This window comes from Chrysochloris asiatica, unplaced genomic scaffold (genome assembly GCF_000296735.1).
Source record: "Chrysochloris asiatica unplaced genomic scaffold, ChrAsi1.0 scaffold00007, whole genome shotgun sequence".
In the NCBI taxonomy this organism is placed as follows: Eukaryota; Metazoa; Chordata; class Mammalia; order Afrosoricida; family Chrysochloridae; genus Chrysochloris; species Chrysochloris asiatica.
The window spans coordinates 1,016,698-1,035,681 of record NW_006408525.1 but is presented as its reverse complement, the minus strand read 5'-3'; the positions used below and the strand labels follow the sequence as shown (position 1 = coordinate 1,035,681).

Genomic DNA, 18,984 nt, shown 5'->3' with positions numbered 1-18,984 from the left:
CTGTCCTGACCTTGTTTTCCTCCATGGCACTTAGCACCATCATTTGCACTGTGTATTTACTCCTGAGTTTGTCTGTGATCTGCCTCCCCTTTCTAGAATACAAGTACCAAGCAGATAGTGCCATTGTCAGGTACCTTCACGTCTGTAACTCCACTGCCTAGATCAGTGCCCAGAGTGGAGTAGGTACTCAGAACACACTTGTTGAATGGATGAATCCAAAGTTCCTGTGCCCTAAATATAACTGTTCTCAGAGCTCATGGATCATTCTGTTCAAACTCTTTTCAAAACACACAAGCAATCAAAAACAAGTTTTACAAAGATATCTGTCCATAAAAAGTATGTTTGTCTTAACACGTTCTGTATATATTTTGGAATCCATTTACATTTTATAGGATAGGCATGGAAGTGCTTTGGTTTCATTTTACTTACTAGCAGCTTTAGTTATTTTCAAGAATGACTAGGATTGTGTTTCAAAAGTCTGATACATGCTGTTTATTGACTTGTAGATGGAGGGCATCTCTGCTCATCAAGAGTATCCCTGCTACAGACCTGCCCCAGGTCAGGGCAAAGGTCGCAGCCATGGAAATGCTGAAGGGACAGAGGGCTGATCTTGGGCTCCAGAGAGCCTGGGAGGGCAACTATCTTGCTTCGGTAAGTCCAAGGAAATAGCATGGGATCTAGCCCTTCTTCATTTACAAAGGAAGAACAAACTTTTCTTGCAGAGTTGGTAGAAAGAATAAAACAGCTTCAGGAACTGAAGAATTTCTGTGAGAGATTTTAAATTAAAGGTTTTATTGCATCTAAGAGTCCTGGTGTGGCACTGTGGGTTAATGCGCTGGACTGAAAAGTCAGTAAGAACTGCAAGGTCTGTGGTTCAGGCTCACCAACCGCTCCTCTGAAACCCTAATACAGCATCGCTCTGGATTGGAATTGACTAGACTGCACTTAACAACCAAGTGTACGTTATTGGATGTTTTCCCATCACTCATACCCCACCTTTAAAAGAAAGGATTCTCTGTGTTCTATTAGGTACACTCTGCTTAAATCTTCCCTTGGATAACTCAGCAACTGTTTTAATTAACTACTTTTATATTGATTAATTCCTAGGTTACGTTTCATCCTTTTTCCCCATTTCCTAGTTTAAAAACTTGAGCAGCCCTGTGGTGTTATACCAAGCCATTAGTCATTTGCCATCTGGGCTGGGGCGATGTAAACTACATGTGCTGGACTAGATGCGTGTACTTATAAAACCGTGTACTGAAAGACTGCCTTTTCATCTCAAATGCTAGGCATACTCATTTGATCACATTTCCTTTTTTTTCTTCCAGAAGCCAGATACACCACAAACCTCAGGCACTTTTGTCCCTGTTGCTAATGAACTGAAACGAAAGGACAAATACATGAACATCCTCTTTTCCTGTCATGTTCGTAAGGTAGGACAAGCTTGAGGCAGACTGCCTTGGAAAGAAAAGACGTATTCAGATGAAACTCACTTAAGAATGCGTGCAATGAAACAATAACAATATGAAGGGGTTTTACAACTTTTGTATAAAAATGGAATTGAATGATAGAATTCTCTCAGTGAAGTCCCCTCGTAAGTAACTAACTCTCTCTGTCATCAGTCTGTTGTGATACCTAATTGGAATGAATAAAGGGACATTTACAATTAGACTATATAGTCCTCCTGAAGGAAGTGAGTATTTTTGGTAACTATTTTTAAAAGGAGGTACATAATTTGGAAAAGAGGAAAATGGCATACTGAGATTTGAGGTAAGAGTAAAGTTATGCAGTCTGACTCAATGTGCTTGTCTGAGCAGAACATATGGATTCCGATTTACCTGGAGATAGGAGCAGTTGGGCAAATGGATGAGGAGACATAGTCTGCTTTAAAAAAAACAAACAAAACAGTAATGACTTAATGCACATAATTAGAAAAAAGAGGAAATTGAAGTCATTATACAAGAACATTTTGTTTAAATTATGCAAATAAATATTAAAATTGTAATGAAATAGAAGATGTTGTTCTTAAGTGCCATCAAGTTGATTCCAACCCATAGCCACCCTGTATAGGGTTTCCAAGGAGCAGCTGGTGAGCTTGAACTACTGACCTTGCAGTTCAAACGTCTTTGCAGTCTGACGCATTAACCCACAGCACCACACCAAATATGTTGATACAAATAATTAAGATTGGAGCAGAAATTAATGAAAAAGAACAGAGAAAAATCAAAGAAACTAAAAGTTGGTTCTTTGGAAAACCTTTAGCTAGAGTAATTGAATATCATAGAAAAAAGGTAAGGTTACATTTCTTCTGTGTGTTGTATTGCTAGGTACCATCAAGTCACTTCTGACTCAAAGCCTGGCGTCTCTGAGTATCTTTCTAGTAAAAGGAGTCCTGGTGTGGGTGGGTTAATGCGCCAGACTGCAAAGCCATTTGAACTGCAAGGTTGGCGGTTCAAGCTCACCAGCGTCTCCTTGGAAACCCTATACAGGGTCACTATGGGTCAGAACCGACTCAACGGCACTTAACAACAATGGTAGTTTTATATCTGACATGTTTCTCCCTGGATCCTGCTGGATAAAAACAGAAAAATTCCTATTTATATGCCTGTATTTCTAAGTTTACTGAAAAATCATTTTTCTTCACAATGTCTTCTTTAGAAACCTTTGAATCCCATGGATAAACTAAAGGAAACTGGGTCTGCTGCTCTAGTGATTTCTGAAGCTTTCGCTTTCCATTAGCCCCAGTTATAAAATGTCCCTGAAGGTGGCCAACTTCTGCAAATAACTACTCTCACCATTATGTCTTCTTTCCTGGATTACCTCTCTCGGGAAACTTGATCTCTGGTCCCCTGTGGTACTAACTGAACCATAAAAACATCACTAGAAAAAATAAAAATAAAAAATCACTAGACCCATTCAGGCAAAAGCAAAATAGGCATTTTTTATTTGGTTGAGGACTTTTAGCATTGGCTAATAGAAGAGACAACATGAGCTATTTTCCAGTACTGAGTCTATGATTCCATGTTTCTATTACTTTATGAATTCACATGGAAAAAAGATGTCTCTTCCTGTGCTATGGTTATTTTAATTAACTAGAATTCAGGCATTTACATATGCATGTTGAATTATTTTTATTTGCCATTTTGAGTTGAGTTATGCAACTTAAATCTTTTACTTTATTACATGATGTCCTTCCCACTCACTTGATTCATGTTTTAAGGATAATTTTAAGTTGCTGAGACAGAAGGTAAAGATTTCTGATATATTCTCTTTAGAAATTAGATTGTTGCATTTAAAAAAAAAAAAGAAAAAAGACAAAAAGAAAGTACTGTTTCTAAGCACAACTTCAATAAAACTGCTACTTGGAGGGTTTTTTTTGTTTTCCAGATTTATTCACGGGTATTATAAAAAGAACTATACTGTCTACCTTAACCACTGTGGTCTGCTGGTTTTGATCTGGAGTGACCTTGTGAAATTTTGCAACAGTGTGTTTTGTAGTCATATTTTCTTGCAGCACATTCATACGTGTCTCAGTACAATTCCACAGAAGAGGAGGAGCACCACTTTTATTGAACGTTCAGTTTCACATGTTCTCTATTCTAACATCAATAGAAATGTAATTCCAGTTTTCCAGCACGGACTTCACAGAACCAGTGTTCTGTTGAGTATTAGTAGGTGATTGTTGGGAAAATACATTATGAAATGTATCAAGAAAATGCTGTATTAAAGAGTTAAAACCCAAAAAGCAAACCCACTGCCCTCAGACCAATTCTGACTTATAGTGACCGTACAGAAAGACGGCAGGAGAATTGTTACACAGTTTCTGAGGCCGCAAAGTTTGGTGGGAGTCGACTGTTCCCTCTTTCTCCTAGGAGCAGCTGGTGGGTTTGAACTGTTGACCTTTCGATTAGAGGCCTAACACTTACCCCACTGTGCCACCAGGGATCCTTAAGCAGTTAAACTTCTCCTTCAGTGCAGGATTCCCACACCCTTGGTTATGAATAGAGGCTCTGGTTTGTAGCATTTCTCACACCAACTTGACTACAGAACCCTGCCTTTGCCTGAGCATCACAAAAGGCTGGTGTGCAGGAGAACTAGGACAGTGCTGCTGTACAAGTTCGACATTCACCTTATTTCAAGTGTTCCGACAAGTGCCTATCCACTCTTCTGGCAAAACGTTGTTTTATAAAGTCACCCACCAAGAGAAGTAATTATTTTTACCATATAGATCCTATTTTACTCTTAATTACAGACACCATTTTTATCAAATCAGAGATTGAAAAATAAAACTTTTTTTGTTGCAAAAGAAATGTTTAGGGATTTAACCGATTTATTTGAAAGATGAGGGAAAAGGAAGACGACGAAATAAAATTCTAACTAAACTTTGGGAAGCTCTGTATACTGCCAGCCACCACTAGACTAGTCTGTCAGTCTGCCATACTCTGGTGGCTTGCCTGTTGCTGAGAAGCTACCAGCTTCCCTCCGGTATTTCAAATACCAGCAGGGCTACCCATGGTGGACTTGTCTCAGCAGAGTCTCCAGACTAACAGTCCAGAAAGAAGAGGAGGCGGGCCACTTCTGAACAATGGTGAGCCGCAGAAAACATTATGAATAGCCATGGAATGTAGTCAGATACAGTGCGGGAAGATGAAGGAACTCAGCGTGGGAGGCACTCAAAAGACAGCTGGGGAAGAGCTACCTCCTCATCTCAAAGAGCTGATTTTAATGATACTGAATGGAGCAAAGCTTTCAGGTCTCTGATTTGCTGATGAGGCCCAACTCAAAATGAGCAGTAACAGCTGAAAACATACACTAATAATTAGACCATGGAGTGTATGAGGTATGCATCTAGGAAAATTAGAAGTTGTTGAAAATTAATGCATAAGCATCGGTACCCTAGCATTCGTGAATTGCAATGGAATAGTATTAGCTATTTTGAATTAGAGAATCATATAGTGACTGTGCCAGGTATAACAAACTGAAGAGTAATGGCATCACATTCATAGTCAAAAAGGCCATTTCAAGACCTGTTTTGCAGCACAATCCTGTCTGTGATAGGGTACTATCCATACACCACTAAGGGAGACAGTCATTACAACTACTGTTCAATTCACAAACCAACCACTAAAGCCAATGAGGAAGAAATTTAAGAATTGTACCAACGTCTTCAGTCTGAGATTGATCAAACATGCACTCAAGATGCAGTGATAATTACTGGAGATTGGAATGCAAAAATTAGGAGACAAACAGGAAGGCTCGGTAGTTAGAAAAAACGGCACCAACCATCCCATCCACAGCACTCGCCACTTCTCCTCAGGATTTGATAATACAGGGGCCACCCAAGCTCCGACAGCGTACTCACAGTTAGGGGGTTCATTCTGGAAGTTAACAGGTTACAACGAACGGACGGACGGACGCAGGATCAGAAAATGCTCAGGATGCACTTTTTCCAGTCAGGACACCTTCTCCTCATCCATGCCAATGGGCAGGCTTTCTTTGGGCGACGTTACATAGTTCTTTTAGGGCTGCTGATTAATGCCCATAGGACACACTACTCCACCATAAGCCTCAGCCTAAAGGCACTTGGCTTTAGCTCCATGGGATAGCAAACCTGGCTCCCCAGTTAAGCTCCTGGAGGCACCCACTCTGCAGGCAAGCCTGCTCAGTCACTCAGCTTTACTTGTTCCATGGGCTGAGAAGGCTGCCGCTTCTGTCTCATGCTGTGGCTTTTGGTTCTGTTGTCGCTGCTCCCCCATTCCCATATCACAGCTTTCTGTACCTGGGTGGAAAGGAGGTTCACTGCTGGCTCCTTACTGAAGGCTTCCTCACCATCTCCTCGAGCTTCTGAGCTGCCTCATTTCAAATTTAAATTAGAAGGTTTTACAATCACAATTGACTCTGCTAACCACTCACAACTGAATCATATTATCCTATCAGCATCCCACTCTCTTACCCAGACCCAGCAGTGGAAAATGTTTGATGGGAGTCACAGACTATGGCTAGAAGAGACATTAAATAATTCACTACACCAGAGTGGCCTTGGTGATAGAAATGATGCTGGAGATCACATGACAGAATTTTGCAAACCAACTGCTTATTCACTGCTAATACCTTTGTCAACAACTTAAAGGTACCTCTACATGTAGACTTCACCAGATGGAATCAAATTGACTACATCTGTGCGAAGAGATGACCCAGCACTCCATACCTTCAGCCAAAACAAGGCCAGGGTGACTGTGAAACAGACCATCAGTTGCTCATAATGCTCATAAGGTTAAGTTGAAAACATTCAATCAAGTCCATAAAAGCCACAATACACCCTTGAATCCATCCCACCTGAATTTAGAGATCACTTCAAGAACAGATGTAACGCCTTGAATAATAATGACTGAAGATGAGAGGAGTTGTAGGATGACATCAATAACATCAGACATGAAGAAAGCAAAAGGGCATTAAAAAGCCAAGAAAGAAAGAAAAGACCAAAGTGGATATCTGAAGAAACTCTGAAACTTGTTCTGGAACACACAGAGTAGCTAAAATGAATGATGAAATAAAAAGTCAACAGAAAATTTCAAAGAAAGCTTAAAAAGACAAAGTTAAATATTGTAATGAATGTATAAAGACCTGGAGTTAGAAAAACCAAAATGGAAGCACACACAGAGTATTTCTCAAGCTGGAAAAACCCAATGGGAGTCCTGATGTGGCACTGTGGGTTAATGAACCAGACTGCAAAGTTGTTTGAATTGCAAGGTTGGCGGTTCAAGCTCACCAGACGCTCCTTGGAAACCCTATACAGGGTCGCTATGGGTCGGAATCAACTCGACGCCACTTAACAACAACAAATGAGCAAAATATTGAACAATGAAGGAAGCGACAACAACCAAAAAAAGATGGAAAGGATACACAGAATCACTGTGCCAAAAAGAATTGGTTGATATTTAGCAATTTCAAGAAGGAAGCATATGATCAAGAACCAATGGTATCTGAGAAAGAGGCCAAGCTGCACCGAAGGCATAAGTGAAAAACAAGCCACCAAGAATTGGCAGAACACCAAATTAAATGCTTCAACAAACTGATGCTGTCTGTGGTAGCACTCACCAGTCTCTGTCTAGAAATTAGGAAGACAGCTGCCCGGCCAAGGGACTGAAAAGGATCCATATTTGTGCCCATTCTGATGAAAGTTGAGCCAATAGAAATTAATTGAACAATTTCAATATCACGTGTAAGTAAAATTTTGCTGAAGATACTTTAAAAATTATTACAGCAATGCATCAACGGGGAGCTGCCAGAAATTTCAAGCCAGATTCAGAAGAAGACTTGGAACAAGGGATTTCATTGCTGATGTCAGATGAATCTCGGCTGAAAACAGAATACCAGAAAGATGTTTACTTGTGTTTTATTCACTATACAAAGGCATTCGACTGTGTAGATCATAAAGAACATTGGAAAGAATGGGAATTTGAGAACATTTAATTGTGCTCATGAGGAACCTGTACCTAGACGTAGAAGTAGTCTTTCAGAGAGAACGAGAAGATGCTGTATGGTCTAAATTCAGGAAAAGTGTGTGTCAGAGTTGTATCCTTTTATCATACTTATTCAATCTGTATGACACTCTGAGAAGCTGCTCTATATAAAGAACACAGAATAATGATTAGCGGAAGAGTCATTAACCTCCTGGTTAGCAATCCAGTGCTAATCCTACAGTGCCACGCCAGGACTCCTTTCGGCTGTTAGCTGAGTGCATAACTGTTCTTGCTACCAGGGCCTCCTTTCTAGTCCTATTAAGTACTCTGTTGTGATCCATAGAGTTTTCATTGGCAGTATACAAGGGGGCTTCAAAAAAGTTCATGCAAAAGTGGAATTAGAAGATAATGGACTTTTTCCACAAACTTTTTGAAGCCACCTTGTATAATATTTATAATCTCTATAGCTCTGGTAGCGTAGTGGTTACGAATCGGGCTGCGAACCTTAAGGCCAGCAGTTCGAAACTACCAGCCATTCCACGGGAGAAAGATGAGGCTTTCTGCTCCCGTAAAGATTTACAGCCTCGGAAACCCTGTACAGGGTCGCTATGGGTCGGAACCGACTCGAAGGCACTTAACAACAACAACATAGCCCAATTGTGTCTTCTCTTCTAATTGAGGGAAGAGGATCATTCATTCATTCATTCATGTCTGTTGCCTTCTTTTTCCTTCTAGTCCTCAGAAATATGGTATCACAGTGGTTCCTTGACTATTACTCAAATCGAAGACTGAAACATAATTAGCAAGAAGTTAGCAATGAATTGTTTTTAATTTAAATTAAATACTTAATTCTGTTTCTTAGAAAAAGACTTAACCTACCAATGTGGGACATTCTCTGACCACCTAATAAAGTAACAGTCTACAGAAATACATAACACACATTTATCTCCCAGTTCTTTGATCTAGTCTGACTTCATATCAGTGGGTGAGATTTTTTTCACTTGGTTATTTGTATCTGAACTAGCTCACCCTGCATAGTCTCAGCTTATTATAACCAAGGTCTTATGTTATTTCTTTATATATCTTTAAACCAGTTGCCGTCAAGGCCAACCCAGCAACCTTATAGGACAGAATAGAACTGTCTTGGAAACCCAGTAAGGTTTCCAAGGCTGTAATTCTTGTGGACGCATATCTTTATGCCAGCCTTTCTCCTGCCATAGAGCAGATGATGGGTTTGAACCAATGATCTGTCAGTTTATAGTCAAGTACTTAACCACTGCACTAGACTGCTAACGAACAGGTCGGTGGTTCAAATCCACCAGCCACTCCTCCGAAACCCTATACAGAATTGGTATGCATCAGAACCAACTTGACAGCACTTAACAACAAAAATGATCAAAAATATACCTTGTAAATGTCAAAACATTACATATACATTTGGTATATTATACCAAATTATTTCAGTTGTGTTTGTGTTGACCAGCACAATTTTCTTTTTAATTAACAGAAGTCATGTGTTAGATTTGAATTCTAAAAAAAAAATTCATAAATACAAGCCCATTTTTTAATTTCCTGGTATGGCGCTGAGGGGTCAGCACTGGACTGTGAACCACAAGGTCAGCAGTTCAAACCTACCAGCTGCTCCTCAGAAATCCTAACAGCGTTAGTATGAGTCAGCACTGACTCAACAACACTTAACAACAACAATTACAAAAAGAAACTTTTCTCAATATCGTGTATCTAAAGATTTTATACACATAGCTTGTTGGTAAGATCCATCAAGTCGGTTCCGACTTATAGCAACCCTGTGTAGGGTTTCCGAGGCTGTAAATCTTTGCAGGAACAGAAAACCTCATCTTTCTCCTGTGGAGTAACTGATAGACTTCAGTCACCGACCTGTGGTTCACAGTCCAGTGCTTATGCTATAGAGTCACTGAGTTCCCATACAGAGATACAGTGGTGCCCCGATGTGTGTCTTCCTGACCCAGTCACACAGCCCGTCTGGTTTGCACATCCTATATACAGAGCCCTGTAGTGATGACTGGTGGCAAAAGTCTTGCTTTCCAGGAACTTCGGCTGAAAGGGGGAATTCACTTAGCTCATGGAAAAGATATTTTATGAGATTAAAGAAAATGAGCAAATGAATTTCAGCTTTTATAATCCGGATAATAAATAATTCTAAAGTAGCAATTTGTGTGCTTGTAAGACAAGTTTTATTAGGAAGCTATTCATTAGAGAGATAACTGACTGAGGAAGGGACTTCCAGTCTTGGAAATAAAGAGCAAGAAATCCACAGCTCCTGTTTGTTAGTGCAGCAATGAAGCTTTTCCGAGATCAGACTGGACTGTGGGGACTTGAGAAGTCGGGGAGCAACCGTGCTTTTTTCTGGCACCTGAGAAATGGTTTGCTTCAGTTATACACCCTCCCCCATTGAGCTGCAGCCAGCTTCTGTCTGTTTCCCAGTCTCAGCTCCTGTAATCAACACTGAGAGGTCCGAGTAGGGGAGAATTTCTGAAATCACCCGTTTGATTAAAAATGCTTTCAGAACTAGTGATATCAACAAGGATGTGATGAATGCTACAGTTTGTCCATTTCTGTACTTGGGGCAGTGAAGACGAGAAATAGGTAGCATATGATCATTACCCTCAAGGGGCTTCCAGTCTAGCTGCAAGATAATTAGTATTCAGGATATGATCAGGTAATAAATAACCATCTGTCATGGATATTTGAGCTTGTGCATTTGTTTTGAGATATCATTTGAGAAATGCACCGATCTGAAGTATGCAGTTCAGTGACTTTTGATTAATAAAACAGAAATCACAGCCCTTTCAAGCTGTAAAATATTTCTGTCACCCCAGAAAGTGTTCTCATGCCCTTTCCTCTCTGAATCTCCACCACCACCAGAGGCCACCACTTTTGTAATTTCTTTCACCGTGGATTACTTCTTGAGCTTCATGTAAAAGGACTCATATGGTTGCGCATGAGATTTTACTTTGTGAAGTAGATTTGTTAGAGACACTATAGCTGTTTTACAAAGACAACAGCTTTTTGATGCAGATCCAGTTTTAAGAGACTCTTCATGCACTTTCATATTAGTTAATTAGAGCTAGATTATTGAAGTTACAGTCAGTAGGCTAATTATCTCAAGATTAACAAATAAAATCAACATCTTTGCCAAATATAGCATCATTTGTAGGTTAAGAAAACACTGTGTTCTTTGCAACTATTTTAGCAAGTCTATTTTTCATAGCAAACCTTTTTAAAGTCAGCAAGTCAACAGTCTTTGGAATCCTTAAAAAAACTTCAATATGAAGTAAATCTTTTGTCCATTAGTACAGCGATATCAATAGTAAGCCAACTTCATAATGAGAAAATACAGACTAAGTATAGATGTAATTTAATTGTCTTAGTAATTAGAAACATCAGCCAACCTTCTTCCTGTTTTTACATAGAAACCAAATAATGATGAATCCACTGTTGCATGGAAACACTCGAGTCAACAGCTTCTCAAACACCCTGTTTTAACAGGAAAGGCATTTGCCCTTTGGCTTCCACCTTAATTTTTAAAATTGTTATCCTTCATTCTACAAATACTAATTCTATAACTGTACCATAGATGTTCGGAGAAAAGAATGATCCTTTTTTACTATAGGCATTGTTGTTGTTGTTAAGCGCCATTGAGTCACCTTTGAGTCATAGCCACCCTGTATAGGGTTTCCAAGGAGCAGCTGGTGGGTTTGAACTGCCGACCTTGTGGTTAACAATCCAGTGCTGATCCCACAGTGCCACACTAAGCATTGGGAGGTTTCCTAATAGAGCAGTATCTTTTTTTTATAATGATAAGCTTACAGAGCATATCACTAGTCGTGCATCCAACAAATCACACGCTTTGTTTCCACCTCAATAATTGCCATCCCCTCCACGCAACAACAGTTATCTCACCGCCTTGCTGTGGTTCCTAGTCCCAGTCCACGCTCCTTCCCAACCCTTCTGAACCTTGTCTCTAGGTTAATGTTGCCCTTTTGATCTTGAATGGTTAACTATTCCTTGATGATCATACCTCACTAGTATTGGTCCTTCCCTGTCACAAGTTAACATGTGTCCACCTTTTAGCCAGTTTAACTTTCTACCACTAGGTTAAAACTTGGGCCACAGGGATGAGTACCATTCAGGGCCTAAAGGGTGGCTGAGGGCCATAATCTCAGGTTCTTCAAGTCTCTTCCTAACCAATAAACAATTTTTTAATATATAATGTTCCACATTGTCTCCCACTCTATCCAAGACCTTCTAATGTGATCCCTTTCAGAGCAGTTGGTAGTGGTGGCCAGGCACCATCTAGTTCTGGTCTCAGAGTCATGAAGACTGAAGGTCACATGTTCCATTAGTCCATTGAACTAACTGATTCCAAGCATCCTCAATTCTCATCAATCTTATTTCTAGAGAGAGCAATGTTGTTGTTGTTAAGTGCCATCGAGTCGGGTCCAACCCATAGCGACCCTGTACAGGGTTTCCGAGGGTGTAAATCTTTACGGGAGTAGAAAGCCTCATCTTTCTCCTGCGGAGCGGCTGGTAGTTTCGAACCGCTGACCTTAAGGTTCGCAGCCCGATTCGTAACCACTACGCTACCAGAACTCCTTAGAGAGAGCAATAGCTGCACCTTATTTGGCTGCTCATGAAGATCCCAGACACTGTTCACCAAAGTAGGATGTAGAACATTATCTTTGTGTGTTATGCCAGTTGTTCCCTGAGACTGTGGTCCTGAGACCCCCCAGGCCCAGGTATTTGGTAATGTCTTAAGTTTTCATCATTTTGTACCCTGTATGCTCCACCACATCCATAGGTGTGTGTTTGCGGCAAAGGTAAATACTCATGAACAGATACCCTCTGTCAGCTCTTATATATTTGTGAGTGCACTTCTATTCTCCCTCCCATGCCCACTTAGCCTATGTATCTAGATAGAACACTGTTGATGCAGGGCTGTGTATATGACATTTTCCCCCTTTAACCCTAGGATTTGTCCCTGTGTCTTCATCTGTCATCATCGTTCTTCTGCCATCTTCCCTCTTGTTATATATTTCCTTCCCTGTCACAAGTTAACATGTGTCCACCTTTTAGCCAGTTAATTACTCTCCCTTCCCTCCATTCCTGGTAACCATCAAAGAATGTTTATTTTAGCTTTAAAACCTTTTCTTGAGTTTTTACAAATTTTTACAAGTGGTCTCATACAATAGTTTTTCTTTTTTGTGATTAGTTTCACTCAGCATAATGTTATGCTGTTATCCATGTTATGAGGTGTGTTGCAGATTCATCATTAATTCTTCAATGTTGCATAGTGTTCCACTGTGTGAATGTACTAAAGTTTGTTTATCCATTCTCCCATCGATGGGCATTTAGACTGTCTCCATCTCTTTACTATTACAAATAGTGCTGCAATAAACACAAGTATGCATATACCTACTCGTATCATGGCTCTTATTTCTTGGAGCTGCATTCCAAGTAGAGTACTGCCATTTCCAACTTGCTGAGGAAGTGCTATGCCATTTTCCTCAGGGATTGCACCATTTTATAGGCACATCAGCAATGTAAGAGGGTTCCAGTCTCTCCACACCCTGACCAGCGTTTATTGTTTTCTTTTCTGTTTTTGAACTTTGCTATTTATGCTGGTGTGAGAGATCTCATTGTTGTTTTAATCTGCATCTCTCCAGTGACTAATGATCTTGAGCATTTCTTCATGTTTGTTGACTGCCTGAATGTCTTCTTTGCTGAAGTGTCTGTTCATGTTCTATACCCAGTTTTTTAATTGGGTCATTTGCCTTTTTTTTTGTAGCGGTGTTGAAGTTTCCTATAAAGTTTAAAGGTTAGTTCCTTGTCTGATAAGTCATTGCAAAAAAAAAAAAAAATTCCATCTATGGGCTCTCACTTTACTCTTTTGGTGAAATCTTTTGATGCACGTGTTGCTGTTAAGTGCTGTCGAGTCAGTACCAACTCATAGTGACGCCACATAGGGTTTCTGAGGAGCTGCTGGTGGGTTTGAACTGCCAACCTTGTGGTAAGAAGTCAAGTGCTTATCCTACAGTGCCATACCAGGACTCCTTGATGCATATAAGTGTGTTGTTTTTAGAAAGTCCCACTCATCTGTTTTGTCTTCTGCTGTCTATGTGTTTTCAGTTATATTTGTTAGTGTATTTATGCCATGTGTCAGAGCCCCTAAGTGTATCCCTATTTTAACATTGATGATATTTATAGTTCTAGGTTTTACATTAGGTCTTTAATTCACATTGAGTTTAATTTTGTATGTGATGTGAGTTATGGGTCTTGTTTCATTTTCCTGCAAGTGAATTTCAACTTTTGCCAACACCATTTTCTGAAGAGACTATTTGATTAATATCTTAAAGTATACATCAATAAGGAGAAAAAGGAGACAGTAGAAGTCACAAACATGTAAGAGAAAGCTTGAGAGTTCTTGAAGAAAACTCTTTAAATTAGTAGGTAGAGGCAGATAAGAAGGGTCTTGAACGTCAGGTAAAGGGATCACAAAAACTATAGGTGGGAATAGTTAGGAATCAGTTATTGGCTCCATCAAAAATGTAAAGACACTGTAGTTTTTTTTTTAAGTTTTTAATTGTGAATTGAGTGATACTGTTGCTGGTAGCATAGTGGTTACGAATCGGGCTGCGAACCTCACAGTCAGCAGTTCGAAGCTACCAGCTGTTCTGCGGGAGAAAGATGAGGCTTTCTGCTCCCATAAAGATTTACAGCCTCGGAAACCCTGTACAGGGTCGCTATGAGTCGGAACCGACTCCACGGCACATCACAACAACAACATTGCTCATATAATAGTGATACTATTACATGGAAGACCATCAGCTTTACATTCAGCCTATCGTATTTCATTTCTTTGCAATGATTACAATCCCTTCCATGCATCATCAAATAACCAAAGGGTACACCCTGCAAGCCTGTCCCCTGGCCATTGGCACACAGCCTCTCTCCCTCCCTGAGTCCAGAGTCCCCAGCTGCTCTCTGTCTCTCCACATCATCATCTCTGCCTCCATCTCTGGCGTCACTACTTCTCTGGATAGGGTCCCACACTCCGCTCTTCTCCTTGAATGGTCCCAGGGTCCTCTGCTCCTGGACTGCAAAGTCAACCACTCCCCTCCTTTTGTTACAAAACATCTACCTTTCCATTTCCAACTCTCACAGTCAGTCCTGATAGCAGTTATTCACTATTGAATTACAAGAGTCTTATCCCCATCTCCTTTCACCAGCCCTGTCCAGACAGGTTGAAAACCACTCAGTGGAGATTCTACCTTCCCCCACACTCTCTGAAAGCTTGTAAGCCTGTCACTTCATGCCTTTGTAGCCCCCTTCCCACCCCTACCCATTTTGGGTAGCCAATGTCTAAGTTGCCCATCCCTGTCAACCCTGTGTACCAAGGGGGTGGGAATGATCCTCACTGTAAAGATTTGTTCCCTCTTTTGAGTTACTACAACCACAGGTATAGGTCAAGTTCATCAAATTATAGCGGATTACTCTTCTTTTCCTCTTCTTTCTTTCTCTAGTCGAGTTCTGATCATCCAGCCGTTGAAGCCAGGTCAAGTGGGTACTTTCTGCAAGTACGGGTATTTTTGTGCATCTCCCCTCACTTCATATCAGCTGAATGCTTCACTCTCCACTCTAGTCCTCTGTGGCCATGTCCCTGTCCCTGGGCCCGGGAGTCCCCAGATCTCACCATACTGCTGGCCAACTAGGTCTCAACCCAGGTTGACAGGGTCTATTGAACGTGGTAGGACTTAGCTCACAATTTCATTGCTGTTTTTCCCCCACTTCCCCTTATCGGTAGACCAACGTGGTCACCAGCAAGACTACATGTCTGCTCATGTATTCCCCTTGAGTTTCAGTCTTGGAAGAGGGTTTTGTCCTGAGGGGACCTGACTGCTTGTCTTGATGGCTCCCAGGTGAACAACTTGCTTGTTCTTGTAGTAGTCAATCAGCCTGCCATTATTGTTTTTGATTTTTCCTGCTGGTCTTTCTTTCAAGAAGTTTCTTCTGTTCTTATAGCCTCTCCAGGCTAGTCTACTTGTCCTTTCAAGTGGAAATTTCCCACCTCAGAAGATTCTGGATGGGGATCAGGATTCCACCTATGGTCTTATGCAATGCAAACACTCCACAGGAAGCCTCCTTCACTTGGCAAGTTCTAGCCCTATTTTAAGTATTCCTATCAGTTTTAGGCTAAAGACATACTTACAAGCTTTCTATGGTGATGTTTCTGGGTACTCCTTTCTTTCCCCCTCAAGTGTCCACTTTACAAAAGTAGGCAAGGGAAACCAAGATTCAAAAGACAGCCAAGCATCGTAACATTATTTCCCCTCTTTTACCCATTCAACCCATGCCTCAATCCCTGTATCCCAGAGCCCTGTTGTTCCAAGGTTGAGCATACATCATTATTTACTTCTGTCCCACTTAACCCATGCAAACCTGCCTAATTGTTCTCCCATACGCCTTCTTCTTCTGTTCCCCTCCCACTTCTTGTTTACTGCTCCCCCCACCCCCGCCAGCACCCAAACTATCCTGTATCTATTCCCTACTCTGTGCTCTACATTCCCCTTCCTCCCCTCACCCGGCCCCATATACCCCAGTAGCCAGCAAAGATTTTTTTTTTCCCCTTTTAGTGTGGGTACTTTTTCTTAATCTTTTACAATAATGATCCTATGCAGTATCTCTCCTTCTGTGACTAATTTCACTCAGCGTAATGCCCTCAAGGTTCATCCATATTATGCGGGTGGCTTGCAGCTTCCTTGTTATTCTTCAAGGTAGCATAATATTCCATTGTGTGTATGTACCAAAGTTTGTTTATCTATTCTTCCATTGATGGGCACTTTGGCTGTCTCCATCTTTTTACTATTGTAAATAGTGCTACTATGAACACTGGTGTCCTTATATCTACTCGTGTTATGGCTCATATTTCTTATGGATATATACCAAGCAGAGGAATTGCTGGATCATAAGGAATTTCTATTTCCAACCTTCTGAGGAAGCGTCATATTGCATTCCAGAGTGGTTGGACCATTTTGCAATCCCACCAGCAATGCAGGAGCGTCCCAGTCTCGCCGCATCCTTGCCAACATTTATTGTCTTCTACTTTTTTTATCTTCACTGTTATTGCTGGTGTGAGATACTATCTCATTGTTGTTTTGATGACACTGTAGATTTTTTAACATGTATATTTAATGAGGAACCCTAGTGACCTGCCTGTTATAGCATTCGGCTGATAGCTAAAAGGTCAATAGTTCAAACCCACCAGACACTATGTGGGAGAAAGATGTGGTAGTCTGCTTCTGTAAAGATTTGTAGCCTTGGAAACCATATTGGGCAGTTTTACCCTATCTCCTAGAGGGTCCAAGGAGTGCTGGTGTGGCACTGTAGAATAAGTAGTGGACTGCAAAGCACAAGGTTTGTGGTTTGAGCTCACCACTGGAAAAAAAGACAAGACTTTCTGCTCTCATAAAGAGTTACCTCAGAAACCCTATGTAAGGTCACTATAAGTTTGAACCAACTCAGCGTCACTCAACAACAACATATAGGGGTGACATGAGTTAGAAATGACTCAAAGGCACTGGGTTTGGGGGGTTTTTTGGTTATATATTTTAGGAAGTTTAATTTGAAACCCACCTATTCAGTTCATTAGGAAAGGGGCAGAATACGTTTCAATATAGGTTGTATGTTTATTGTTTTTAACATCTTTATTAAGATATAGGAGTCCTGGTGTGGCACTGTGGATTGATGCGCCAGATTGCAAAGCAGTTTGAACTGCAAGTTTGGCAGTTCAAGCTCACCAGCTACTCCTCGGAAACCCTATCCAAGGTCACTATGGGTCAGAAACTACTCGATGGCACTTAACAACAATAACATTAAGATATAATTCACATACATGTAATTCAACCACTTAAAATATACAATTCAATGATTTTTAGTATATCTACTGGTAGCGTAGTGGTTATGAATTGGGCTGCTAACCTCAAGGTTGGCAGTTCAAAACTACCAGCCGTTCTGTGTGCGAAAGATGAGGCTTTCTGCTTCCGTAAAAATTTACAGCCTCGGACTGTATAGGGTCACTATGAGTCAGAACTGACTCCATGGTACTTAAACAACAACAACATATTTATGCATCAGTCATTATCTAATTCCAGAACATTTTTATTAACCTAAAATAAAGTCCTGCATCCTTTAAACCTCCCATTGTTAGGTGCTGTTGAATCAGTTCTGACTCATAGTGACAATGTGCACAATAGAACAAAACACTTCCCAGTCCTGTGCCATTCTCACAATGGTTACACTTGAGCCCATTGCTGCTGCCACTGTGCCAATCCATCTCTTGGGAGGTCATCTTTTGTGCTGACCCTCCACTTTACCAAGCATAATGTCCTTCTCCTGGGACTGGGCCCTCCTGATAATATGTCCAAGATATGAGATACAAACCATCCTTGCTTTGAAGAAGCATTCTGGCTGTACTTCTTCCAACACAGATTTGTTTCTTCTTCTGGAAGTCAAAATTCTTCTCTAACTCCATAATGTAAATGCACCAATTCCTTATTCATTGTTCAACTTTCACATGCATATGAGGCAACTGAAAATACCAGGGCTTAGGTTGGGCACACTTAGTCCTCAAATTGATATCTTTGCTCTTGAACAATTTAAAAACATCCTGTGCAGCATATTTGCCTAATGAGATATGTTGTTTAATTTCTTGCTGCTTTTTCCATGAATGTTGTTGTTGTTAAATGCTGTCGAGTAGGTTCCTACTAGTAGCAGCCCTATGAAGGAGCTTCTGGTGGATTTGAATTGATGACCTTGTGGTACACAGTCCAGTGCTGATCCTACAAGAGTCCAATATTACAACCTTGGAAACCCCATGGGGCAGTTCTGTCTTGTAGTGTAAGAATCCTCGCAATAACTGTGGGTTTAGTGACTAATGATATTGAACATCTTTTCATGTGCTGGTTGACAACTTATCTTCTTTGGAAAGAATATCTATTCAAATCCATTACCCTTTTTTTTTTTAAGTTCGGAAGATGGGCTATTTTTCTTTTAATTATTAAATTGTATTCTTGTATCATCTGCACAAGGTTATACAAATACATGATTTGCAGAAATTTTCTCCCACTCTGGACTGAAGTACTGGTATGGCACTATAAGATAAGCAATAAACTTCTAACTGCAAGGTCAGCAGTTCAAACCCACCAGCCTTTCTTTGGAAACTCTATATAGGGTCTCTGTGGGTCAGAACTGACTCAGTAGTACTTAACAACAACAACATTGTATCGGTGATCTTTTTATTTACTTGATGATATCCAGCTTACTTGTTTCCAGACCTTTTGCACTTTCTATGTGTTTTTCCTATTACATTGTAGAATTCCACAAGTCTGAAATGACTACTCCTTTGTTAGTCTCTAGCCCATCCAATAAAGTAGATCATACCTGACATTCATGAACACAACCAGCCACCTCTGCCCCTACATGT

At 40.6% G+C, this 18,984-nt stretch overlaps 1 protein-coding gene across 1 annotated transcript in view; it reads left to right on the top strand.

Annotated features, from left to right (window-relative positions):
* The window catches only part of MYO1D (myosin ID), a 382,292-nt gene that overhangs the window by 236,922 nt on the left and 126,386 nt on the right, over positions 1-18,984 (top strand). Inside the window, exons 18-19 of the mRNA XM_006832312.1 lie at positions 507-651; positions 1,329-1,433. Coding sequence (XP_006832375.1) covers positions 507-651; positions 1,329-1,433 — 250 coding nt within the window. The remainder of the gene's footprint in view (positions 1-506; positions 652-1,328; positions 1,434-18,984) is intronic.